A 12,298-nucleotide genomic window follows, 5' to 3' on the forward strand; every position below is an offset into this window, starting at 1 on the left:
CGGGTCACCAGGATCCAGAGAGGACGTGAGCACATGGGTCCTTCGGGGGAAGGGGGCCTGGGTGCCTGGAGGGGGCCCATCGGGGTGCATGGACGGGGCCCGTCCAGGGCCTGGGGCCGGGGCAGCTGCAGTGACGGGCCAGCCCCTGGTTTACAGACCCCGGGTCTGCCCTGCAGGCCACCTCTGACTGATGTCAAAGAAATCAGATCTTTAAAAACAACAGGACTCTGGAACACGATATTAAAGATCAAACAACAGAAACCCTTGTAGAGATCCTTTTATAAAAAGGTCCACAGCTTTGCAGCTCAAGTGCTTGGGGTCTGTCCATGGCGACCTGGATGGGGGCTCCCACGGCGACCTGGATGGGGGCTCCCACAGTGACCTGGGTGGCCTGGGTGGGTGACCTGGGTGGGTGACCTGGGTGGGAGCTCTCATGGTGACCTGGGTGGGGCTCCCATGATGACCTGGGTGGGGGCTCCCACGGTGACCTGTGTGGCCTGGGTGGGTGACCTGGGTGGGAGCTCTCATGGTGGCCTGGGTGGGGGCTCCCATGGCGACCTGGGTGGGGGCTCTCATGGTGGCCTGGGTGGGGCTCCCATGATGACCTGGATGGGGGCTCCCATGGCGACCTGGGTGGGGTCCTGCCCTCCTGCATCTCCAGGTGCCCCAGGCTGACACCACAGAGCCGTGTGGATTCGGCACTATTTTCCTAAACCTTCACTGTGGGCTCAGAATCAAACAACCGTTTCATGCAAATTCATTTCTTCTGAGTCCCACTGAGGCACAGTTTAGAGTTTTAATCCAACCTTTAATTGGCCTGAAAAATACACTTGTGTTCAGTGACTGAAACCTCCTCCGATACGGGGAAGGAAATGGCCTCAGAGCTTAAGGAACGTGAACATAGAAGGTGTGTGCGTCCACGTGAGACGTGTTTCTTCCTCCCTGGCCCGGAGAACACCCTCAGGTTATCGGAACGGTGAGCGGGAATGAACCCACAGAAGGAACACACGACCACTTTGAGGCTTCAGATGGTGCCCCGCTCGCCCCATGGACGCCCTCGGGAGGGATCCCCGTGAGTGGGTGGGTGAGGCTCGGACCAGCCCGCACAAGCGCGAGGAAGGGATGTCCCAGAAGGCTCCGAAGATGTACACACACAGCACAAACCCCAAAATGCCACGAGATGCCAGGGCAGCCCCACGATCTGTGCAGGCCCCAGCAGGCCGCATGCCAGGCAGGTGAGCGGCGCCTCCACGGGGCGTCCCAGGCGTCCGCACACCCGGGGGCGCGGCGCAGGCGAGCCTCTGGAGGAAGAGGCACCCGGTCGGTCCATTCTCTGTGGCCGGAGACCCGCGAGCTCCTGGCGCAGGGGAAGCAGCCCCCGCGTGCTCTGCTCCGTGCTCTGCGTCCTCCTCACCCCCTCGCTGGAGCTCCGCAGCCGGGTGTCTGCTCCCTTTCCGATGTCACCTCGTCATCTCGGGGTGCCCCTCCTCTCTGCGAAAACCAGCAAGGCCTCTCCCAGTCCACCGAGCAGGAGGCTGCAACGGAGTCAAGAGGTCAGGAGGCTGCCGGCGCCACGTACGCGGGTGAGGGACGCCCCTGGTTCTGCCGTGGGGGCTCCCCGCACCCCACTTCCAGGTCAGCCCCAGGAACCGCCCATCATGCAAAGTCCCCTTGTGCTGGGGGAGGGGGAGAGTGCAAGGTGGACGAGGGGCTGTGTCCACTCGCCTGACGGGTGTGTGTGTGTGTGTGTGTGTGTGTGTGTGTGACTGTGCCTGGGTCACGCTCTGGAGGAAATACCGCAGGAGGGCCGTCTGCTAAAGGGGCTGGTGCCATGGAGTCTCGAGGTGTCCCTATCGCAGAATTGCTAGGGTGACGACCTCTGAACCCGTTTCCTCTAGATCACTGCACATCACAGCGACCCGGCTTCTCTGTTCCCCCAGGAAGGGCTGTGCTCCCTTCGCCTCCGTCAGGGCTGCGCCCGCCACCCACTGGGCGGGGCAGGGCCACCGTGCCTGAGGGAAGGCTGCCGGGCTCTGGGCTGGGGTTCTCCTCCTGTGATGTCTCCAGGCCCCACCCCCCGTTTTCTCGTTTCCACGGACCCTCCTCAGTCACAGTGACTAACACGCGGGCGGCAGAGCACCGGCCAGAAGCCCACCCCCGCCGCTCTCCCACGCCTTTCAGCGTCTCCCGTCCGTCCTTCCCTTCTCTCCCATCGGGACCAGCCCATCGCGACGTTCACGTCTTTTATTGTGGTTATTCAGTGAATCCCACAGAACCGCTGGGCGGAGGACAGCCACCACCCTTTCCCGCTGCGGCCCCGCACGCACGTCGCACCCAGGAAACATTTCCTCGGTGGGCGATGTGAGCGAAAGGGCTCCGTCATGAACCTGACACGCTCGGGGGCGCACGCGGGCCGCACACGCTCAGTGACCATCAGCAACCTCATGGCATGGTCTGATCACAAACTCCGACCGGCAGGCCGTGCAGGGCAGCCCAGGGCCCTCGGCAAGGCCGTGCTGACCCTCAGCGAGCCCGCCCGTCCTCACGCATCCGGGACAGCACGCCGTTGGGAATCAGAGTAATTTTCTTGTCGCGGCCCCTCAACGGCACCGCCGCAGGCACCGAGCAGACACCACAGACCTCACGGTCACCTTGTGCCCCAGCACCACCTCCAGGTGCGGGAGCTGCTACTCAACAATTCTGCCCCCACACGGAAGGAAGCTGCTTCTCCTGCTGCTGCTCACCACCCTGGAGCGCTCCCGCCTCGCTTCTCCCCCCCCCTCCTCCCCCATTGGGTTCAGGACCTTCCCTATGTCCCCCCTGGACTCTGATGCACAGGAGGGCACGGAAACGGCTGTTCTCCGGCATTTTCTGTCTGTCGCGACCTTGCTTCTGGGCGCGTCCTCAACATTTGGCTCAAATAAACCTTGTGAAGCCTTCTCTAGTCTTGGGCCATCTTTTGTCAACAGATGGAACGCTCCCCTTTTCCCTCTGTATTTCACACTATTTTGTTCTTTTCTCGTTTCCTCACCAATGCGTGTGCCTGGCTAAGGCACCCTCCTCGGGGGACCCGCGAGGGACAGTGTGCATCCCACAGGCCAGGCTGTGCTGGAGACAGCAGGCCCCTGAGCGCTTTAGAGAGGAGGGTCCCGTGTGTACCCCAGCGGGAGGCGGTGAGCCCGGGGCTGCGATCCTGGATGCAGTGTGCAGTGCGGGGGAGCCCCCCCACCCTGAATCCATTCCCCCGCAAGCGACGCGCAGTCGCCATGCTGGCCCTGAACTGAAGGCGTACGACATCTTCACTCAAAGACGAGATGCGGTCACTCGTGAGGACGCTGGTGCCAGGAGCCCGGTGCCAGGACCAAGTTCGTGCGATGCCCACGCCGGGCACCCTGGTCCTCGGCGGTCAGGGAGGGCGGGCAAGGCGAGGGCTGAGCACGGAGCCCTCAGAGCAGATGGTGGTGTGTCTGGTCACTCCCTCCCTCCTCACCCCGCACCGCCCCAAAGACAAGAGGGACTCTCCCGGCCTGAAAAGAGGCCCACAACCAATTCCACTCGACAGGGTATGGATTAGACCCTTGGCTGAATTCTGGAAGACGGATTCCTATCAATACCGACCCGAAAACTGTTACTTAAGAAATGAATACTTAGCCCTTGTCGGCGTGGCCCACACACCGAAGCGTCACGGGGTTGATTCCGGGTCACGTGCACGTACCTGGGTGGCAGGTTCGATGCCAGCCCCGGTCGGGGTGCACATGGGAGGCAACCAATCAATGTTTCTCTCTCTCTCCCCGCCTCCTTCCCTTCCTCCCTCTCACTCTCTGTAAAAATATCAATAGAAAAAAATCCTCAATTGAGGATTAACAAAAAAGAATAAATATTAACTTGGATATGTCAGTTACTGGGCTTGCCAGATTGTTTTTATAAAATTACAAACAGAGCATTAGCTGACTTTGACCGACATTGGCCCCTGGAATTACAATTTCTCAGCGTGAGTATGTGAAAGGCTGGCCATGCGTTTACTCGGCGCCACTGGGAGCGGCACGGTGACTAGGGCCTGGCTCCTGCCCTGCAGGCGCTCCCGGCACGTCCAGCTGGAGCTGTGGGGCCACGCTGACGGCCGAGCCCACGCCCACGGAGGGGCAGCCTCTGCCCACTCCCGCAGCGGCTGCCGTGGACGTGCAGGCCACGTTCTCAAAAGAACTCAGAGAGCTGACTCCAGGGGAAATCCCCGACCTCTGACTGTCGACTGAAATCAGAAAGACATGAGACAGAAGCAAGAACCCCCGGGCCTGCCCTCCGGGACGTGTGACGGCCCAAGCCCCATGGGCAGAGACCAGCCCGGCCCGCTGGGGCTGCCAGCCGGCACCAGTCTCGGCTTGAAGACAACGGCATGTGGAGACTGCAGACAGCTCCGTGAAGGGGCAACGTGGAGACCCAGCCTGACGCTCCTCCTCTGCGGTTCACCCTGCGGCTGGGAAACTCTGGCGGCTGAAAACACACCAAGAGTTCTCAAAACCCAGGACCTTCCCAAGTCCGGTTCCGTTTGCAATAACCGCCCAGGCTGCTTCCGTGACTCGGGCACACTGCCTTTCTCCCCTCCCCGACGGCCAGGCCTCTCGCCACCTGCCTCCTGAGACCTCAATGCTCAGGTGGAACGGGCACCCAGCCTTCACAAATCCTGCACCCCAACTTGCAGCACTGTGCTCCCGACTCCCCACCTCAGCGAGAGGCACCGCGTGCTCTCCACTGCTCGGGCCAGAGCGTGCACGTCATCCCGCCGCCTCCCTTCCTCTCCCACCCCACGGCCTTCTCCGCACACGCAGGGGTCCGACCAGCCCCCCACTTCGCTGCCTGCGAGATCACTGCCGGGGCCTCGGCTGGTCTTCGCGCCGCCTGCTCGACAGTGACCCTCAGACAGGCACAGGGCGTGCGGCTCCCAGTCCCGGTCGCCCCCCCTCCCCTCCCCTCCACTCAGGTCGAGCCATGCCCACCACGGCCTTCAAGGCCCATGTGGTCAGCGGCCTCTCCAGCCTCTCTCCTGCCGCTCTCCCTCGCCACACGGCTCTGGTCACCCGGCCCCACAGGCCCTCTGCACGCGCTGTCCCCCCGCGAACCCCACGACTCGCTCCTCGGGTCTCTGCTTGAGGTCACAGGCAGTGCTGTCTCCCAGCCAGGCCGGTCCTTCTAAACAAGACGCTGGAGCTTGTCCGAGAGCCAACGAACTGGAGGCTGGAAGAGGCCACACAGCCTCACATGCAGACCTGGCTGCCCGCCGTGCGCTCCTGTGCGGACGAGGGCGCAAGGGGCTGCGTGTTCTGTCAGACTCACCATCCCACAGCCTCCCTGGTCAGGACCCCCTCGAACAGCAGCACCGAGGAGCCAGCCGTGGCCACCTGCAGAGAGAAGCCCAACAAAGGCGTCAGCGTGGACTCCAGAACCTTCTCCAGCCCTTCACAAGCTGAGCGCATGCTAGGCCAGGTCCCCGACATTGCCCTCCCCTCCCCTCCCCTCCCTCCTGCCCACGCCCGGTGCCTGTGGTCAGCGTTGCTCTGAGGGAAGCTCTGGTGGGAAAACGCTAAACTCTGTGTGGGAGGTGGGCGTCTGCAAAGGCATTTCATCCCCAAACTGGTCAACGGAGGCGGCGGGCAGCCCCCCTCAGGCGCCCCCTCCCCCTCAGGCGCCCCCTCCTCACCCCCTCCCCCCTCCCCGGTGGGCAGAGCAGACCCTTGTCTCCATCTCGTCCACGTGAACCCTGCGGCCCGGCCTCCCTGCCTAGTGGCCTCTGTCTCTCGGCCCACGTTCCCGGGAGACAGCAATTAGAGCATTAATTATCTGCAAATACAGAAGCCGGGAGGGAGGTCCCTCCCACATCGGAGCTGGAAATTAGAAGAGTCTCTGAGGACTGCCGGTAGCAGGACCCTGCAGGGCCTGTATGTGAACCAGAGACCCTATTTTGTCAACACTTGAACGTCCGCTCAGGAAAAGATGTCCCCCCAGAACGCTGCCCAACAGCTTCCAGGGGAGGTCACCCCAGGACTGGCTTTCTTGCAAGAACAAGGAAGAGGCAGGCTGCATGCCCGGGCGCTGGCTCAGTGGTCGAACGTCCACCTAGGAACCAGGAGGTCACGGTTCGATTCCCGGTCAGGGCACAGGCCCGGGTTTCACCGAGTGAGTCCCTGTCGCCCGTGTGCCATCTCAACAGGAAGTCTGAGAATAAGCCAGGAGCGGGCACCGCCCTCGCGCCTGCAGAGCCACAGCCGGGACTCGCCTGTTTCCGTGAGTTCCTTTTGCTTTGGAAAATCCTCGCCTGCTCCGAGGTGGCCGGCTGGCCGGCTTGTACCGATTAACTGCATCTTTTGCCAAGAAAAACACCTCTCAGTGGTCACACCAGCCCTCACGTGAACGTAAGGCTGGCTCAGGAGCCACGGGGCCTCTGCCTCCCTGCCCCGGGGTGCGTCATGGCCTCCTCCTCCTCCCGGCCACTCTTTCCGACGTCTCCACACCTATCTCACGGAGCACGCTCCGCAGCCGACTCACGGGCACTTCGCAGGCAGGCTTGTCTTCTTTCTGCAGCGAGCGCAGGGCGAATGCGCCTGCACTGGGGAGTCCATGGCTGCTGTCCGGTCTGTTCAGTAGGCGCCGCGGCTTCTCAGGCTCCTCCACTTCATCTCCAGCCCAGCCCCAGCCCAGCCCCAGCAGCAGCTCCCGATGGCGGCCCTCTCTCTCCCCTCCCTCTCTCTTCCCCGCCAACCCCGTCTCTCCCTCTCTGTCTGTCCCCCCTCCCTCTCTCTCTCTCTTCTCTTTCCCTTCCCCCCTTCTCTCCCTCTCCCCTCCCCACACACACACTCACCGAAGTTCTCACACTTCACAAAAGCCACCACATAAGGATGGGAGCAGCCAGCACCTCGCGGAGGGCAGCTGGTCAGCCGGCAGGTTCCTGTGTGCCTGGCTGTCGGGGCGCTCAGGGCACACAGAGGTGAGAATGACAGATGTGCTCGAGCCAGGGGCCCGCCCACCTCCAATTGCACCGAAGAACAGGAGCCGGGCTGCCTTCTCTCAGCCAGAAACTCAGCAAGGGCCTACGAGCGCCCCAGGTTTTTTGTGGGTTTTTTGTGGGGAGGGGGCACAAGGGGAAGAATCACTGAAAGCAGGGACGCAAACAGGCACCTGCACCCCCATGTTCATCGCAGCAACTCGCAGCCACCGCTGGGAAGCGCCCCACCTACCCACGGAGGACCAGCAGACAGCGACACGTGACGACGTGTATCACTGACACGTGACACGGAGTACCACTCGGCCCTAAGAAAGGAGGCTCTGCAACAGGCGACAGCGGGAGTGAGGCCGGGGACCCTGTGCTCTGACACCGTGTGGCCCCACGCGTGAGGTACCGGGCGTCACTCCCAGACGGGCAGGGAGGTGGCGGCCCGAGGACGGGTCGTTTCTAACGGGCAGAGTTTCGGTTTGGACGATGAGACGCTCTGGAGATGGATGTCCGTGAAAGCAGGGGCTTGTCTTGAGCTTTAAAGCGGCCAGGATCTGTTCGTGAAGACTTCACGTTGCTCCTGGAACTGGACCCTGAAGACACACGAAGCAGCAGCCACTGCGCCCTCGTTCTCGCTCACCAAGGGCATCTGAAGGACACATCTGTCTGCAAAGAAAGCTTGTGGCCTGAGGAACGTCTCCCTCGCACACGCGGAGCCGAATAGCAAACAGCAGGACCCCACGCGGAGGGACGCCAACCGCAGGAACTCGGCGCCCTGCGTCTGCGCCGGCTTTGAACTTCCTGGCTTCGTGGAAGGATGTCACAGCCTCGTGTTATTCAAACAGGGGTGGTGTTCCAGGCAGGTCGGGTTTGTTTTTGAAACACTCATTCCAATCCAAAGATAAATTTTTGTGTGTGTGTGTTTTTTTTAAGAAAATAAAGTGCTGTGAGTGGAAGCTGCCAGATAGTCACGTATTTGGGGGAGAATCAGACTGGTTGTTAGGATTTGCTATGATCTGTGGTGAATTTCTAACAAGCGCTGACTGAGTGTGCCCTCCACGGGAACTGCCGGTATAGCCCACGCCCCCACTTAACTGGCTCCGGTTACAAACTCGACTTCATCCCAGCATCTCACCTGCGCTCCAAGTCCTCTCTGACTGGAGACTTCACCCCCCACATTCCTACTCGCCCTTTGGAATCCACGTCCAGAAGACCTTCCCTGTGCCAGGCCTGCCCGCACAGCGAGCGGACGAGGCCCCTCGGGGCTCCCACACCTACTTGCCCGGCACAGGCCAACCACTGCCGTGTCTCCCGGCAGGGACTGCGCGCGGCGTCGCTGTATGCCTGGGGCCCCCAGCGGAGACCAGCACCAGGCCAGCGCCTGGCACACTTTATGGGGCTGCTCGGACCATCAGTGCTGGGCACAGCCCGAAGGCCCGTTTGCTGTTTGTTTAACGTTCCTTTTCGTACATCAGGGATGCCTGGGGCCGAGACCTGAGAACCGGGCGGTGGTGGCGTCTGTGACCAGCCACCCCGTGGTGGAAAGAGCTGCGCAGCGAGCACGGGACGGCCAGGCTTCCGTTCGCACAGGAGGCACGCGCCCTCATCTGCACCCCGAGAAGGAGGAGAGCGGGCCGCAGTGCGAGGGCCGACACTCAGCGCGTGAACACAGCTGCGTCCTGAAAACGCCCGAGTCTTTCTCACCCTCGGACACTGGTCCCGGCTGCACCTTCAGAAACCTGTGGGCGCTGGAGCCTTCTGCTCCCTGGACGTGCAACGCTCCTGGCACAGCCGTGCAGAGGGGCGCGCTCCTCCCTTGCTGGGAGTCAGACGTGTCTCTGTTCCCCAGAGGCCGTGGTGATGTCCGCTTGGGGAGCGGTGCGCCCGGGACCTCTGGGAGGCGAGTCCTTTCCCCGCTCTCGGGGTGCACCGTTCAGCTCAGCCCACAAGACCCGGCTCGGGAGGGTTTAGTCTGTCTCCTCACTGTGCTCTTTGAATGAAGAGGCTGCACATGCGACACGTCCTCTTCTCTGCCAAGTAGTATGAAGAGCCAATCAGTGCAGGCGTCCTTAAAGCATTCGCTTGTAGAAGACAAACGGGGAATTCGAGACCACCCTACTTCCCCTCAAACTCGTTCAGCGACGCCTGGCGTGGGGTCAGCGGCGTCTCCCTTCTAGTACTTGTCACTTGCTCAACTTCCTTGGTTTCCTTTTACCGTAAACGTGCTCACCGCCTGTCAGCTCGCAGAGCGACGGGGTCACCTTTGTCCTGGACTCCAGTTCCCACCTGAAGCAGCGCTCCCGGCCGGAGGGGCAGGCGGCTGAGGCATTTTCATTCCCAAAGTTGTTCTGATTCACTCAAAGGGCAGATCTCGTCTCTGCAGCTTATTTTAGGAACGAAATGAACTTAAGCTCAAAGGCGCTTTACGTAAAAGCACCACCATTACACTTGCTCCAAGGCCGGGAGGGTTCTTCACCTCCTTTGATACAAGTACTGTTGTGCCGAGCAATAGGGAGGTGACAGAATGCATCTGCCAAAAGACAGACGTGAAACACCTCCTGGGAAATGTTCCGACAGGAAATGTGGTGCCCGCTGGGTAAACACCTCCTGCCACCGCTGGCAGCCTCCCTCCTTCACCCAGCGACCCCTGCACTGGTGTCGGCTGGGAGAAGTAGCCCACGATGCCAGGCTGTGTCCTGGCTCCGGACCTGGTCACAGTCCAACCGGACCTGGTACTGTCCAACCGGACCAGAGAGTGAGAACCTCAGGGATGCACCTCGCTGGCCCAGGACGCGCCCACCCCTCGGGCTGCGTCAGGGACACACAGCCCTGAGGACTTGCTACACCTGGCACTCACTGCAGATGTCACCCGGCCGCCTGGATGGGCTGGATGTCCCCACCCCCTGCCAACCGGCCTCAGTGCGATGGGGCCTTGGGAAGTGAGCTGGTGTTGGGTGAGAGCATGAGGGGTCCTCATGATGGGGTGGCGTCTCCCTCTCCTCCTCCCTCCCCCTCCCCCTCCCCCTCCCCCTCCTTTTCCAGGTGAGAACACAGCCAGAGGGCAGCCATCTGCAAACCGAGTGGAGAGCCCTCACAGACACCTGCTCTGCCGGCATTTGGTCTTGGACTTCTGCCTCAAATGTCCGTATTGAAGCGGCCCAGCCTGTGGTATTTGGTTTCCGCAGCCTGAGCAAAGACGGTACCTCTTGCTCTTTTGGAGTTTAAAAAATGAAAGTTTTAAAAAAAGCAATGACTACCAGTCACAGAAGTGGAGCTGACTCAGAAGTGAAAAAGGAGAAGGGCCTGGCGCTGCTACTGCTGCTGCTGAGGCTGAGGCCACACTGTGCTCACTGAAGCCACACGAGGCACCTGAGAGGCAAGACTCAGAGGCAAGAGCCTTGGCCTCACGCAGCCTCGGCCCGGCCAGCCGGTTCCCGAGGTCGCTGACAGGTAACGGATGGGATGTGCGAAGGGCCAGATACGGTGCACGCGAGTGTCGTGGGAAGGAGCCCACACCCCTGGGCCCACCTAGAAGGACTAAGGCAGCTGCCGAGGAATGGCGGGAGGGAGCAGCAGTGACAAGCTCAGCCAGCTCTCACCCCGTGAGTACGACGGCGGCAGGTGGGGGGGTGCACTTCCTTCCGATTCTCCCCTGGGTGTAAAGCGAACACAGGTACAGACATGCACACACTCGTTGCAGAGGAAGCAGAGAGCAGGTGGCGTGGCCAGTCAGGCGCTGCCACGAGACCCAGGCAGGACCGAGGGAAGAGACGCGGTGCCCCGTCTCCATCCCACTTCTCGGCACCCCCTCATGAGGCTCAGGGCCTGCACCCGGGTCTCCGCCTGGCTTCTGTGGCGGGACCTAGGCCCAGGTGCGGGCGAGGGCCACCGCTGTGGGGCAGCCAGGAGCCCAGCAACCCCTTCCTCCATCAGTGCGACTCTTCCCTAAAGAAGCGGGGACCCTGGGGCCCAGGCCCAGGCCGGGATTCAGAAGGAGTCCGCACGCGTTCCACAATCCCCCGCAGGCCTCCAGGGAGCCGGTTACTCCCTGCACAGTGGGACCTGCCGACTGCCCTCCTGTGTCCAGGTGCCTGCAACACCTGGTGGCCCCGCCCTGCCCCGCCCCGTCTGGGCATCTCCTAGCACCTGCTCACGTGACAACGCTGCTCTCCAAGACAGACAAACATAAAACGTGCTCCTTGAGATGTTCAGAGACAGGACATGAATGCCCTGTGGACAGACCAGACGACCCTCAGCACTTCCCACAGCGCCACGCGGTACCAGCCCCTCCCCTATGGTCTCAGGTCAGCTCCCTTCAAACCCACCCCCTCGCCCCACGTGGGGAAATGTCCCCAACACTGTTCCATAGAAACCACTGGTGGAGAAGGACCCCGTCTCTGTGAGAATGGACAGCTGCCCCAGGTGTGTGTGCGGAGAGACGGCCACAGTGCTGGGATCACAGACGCTTTTTTCCCTCTTTCATTTAACTTCCCAAATTTTCTATCATAAGCCTTTGGACATTTTTTAAGTGAAGGGAGTTAAACTAAATGGTTCCTAAGGTTTTTTCCTGGGGGAATCAAGATTTAAGTCATGGATCAAAATTAAAGTTACAAATGAAAGAAGTTATTTGCTTCTTAGTGGAGAACACCCTGCAGTCAGACACCGACCAGAAAACCGAAGGCCCCACAACGGAGCCAGCGCCCACCTCCCCCGGCCCAGCCAGCACGGCGCTCTGGGGTGGCCCCCCAGCACAGCCCCCGTGGCCGCAGGTCAAGTCCCTTCACTTCCTCCATTTCCCATGAGCTCCCGGAGGGATTTCCACGTCGTGGGTTACCGGTTACGGAAACGGTAACTACTGGGGTACAGCCTTTCTCCCCGGAGACACTCCCCCGGCGCACGCACTCACCCAGTCTCGTGTCACCCGCGCAAGGACCTCCTCCCGGAGTCCCTCAAGAAAGGCGGGGAGGAGGGGGGGCCCTCCTGCAGGGGGGCCTGGGCTCGGGCCCCGCTCCTCTGCTCTAACAGAGGAGTCACGCACATCTGTGCTCCCTCTCGTCCCAAGGGGCCAGCGGAGCACACGGTCGGGCCACACGGTCGTGACGGGAATTAAATAAGAAACGTGTGCCCGAGTACCAACCACACGGCTGCTCACAGGAGCGCGATGCTGGCTGTGACCCGCCCGCACCTCCACTGTTCCAGGGACCGGGAGCGTCGGGTGGACCTGACCCTAAAGCCCGGCTGGTTGTTGAGCTGCTGTCTGTGGAGCAATGTTTCTCTCTCTCTCCAAATCAATAAAGACACCTTTAATAAGTA

At 61.5% G+C, this 12,298-nt stretch overlaps 1 protein-coding gene across 7 annotated transcripts in view; it reads right to left on the reverse strand.

Moving 5' to 3' along the window:
* Positions 1 to 782: 782 nt before the first annotated feature.
* Positions 783 to 12,298, reverse strand: part of TMEM241 (transmembrane protein 241) — a 50,293-nt gene continuing 38,777 nt past the window's right edge. For 5 of the 7 annotated variants that reach the window (XR_013961557.1, XR_013961558.1, XM_080686787.1 and 2 more), the window contains 2 exons: positions 5,332 to 5,396; positions 783 to 1,535 (listed from right to left, as the gene is read on the reverse strand). Coding sequence is in view for 4 of the 7 variants with exons in the window: in XM_080686787.1 (XP_080542913.1) it covers positions 1,469 to 1,535; positions 5,332 to 5,396 (132 nt within the window). In the remaining 3 variants the exon portion in view is untranslated. The remainder of the gene's footprint in view (positions 1,536 to 5,331; positions 5,397 to 12,298) is intronic. The other 2 variants (XR_013961556.1, XM_080686788.1) reach the window with 1 other exon arrangement.

This window comes from Plecotus auritus (genome assembly GCF_963455305.1).
Source record: "Plecotus auritus genome assembly, chromosome: 8".
NCBI lineage: Eukaryota > Metazoa > Chordata > Mammalia > Chiroptera > Vespertilionidae > Plecotus > Plecotus auritus.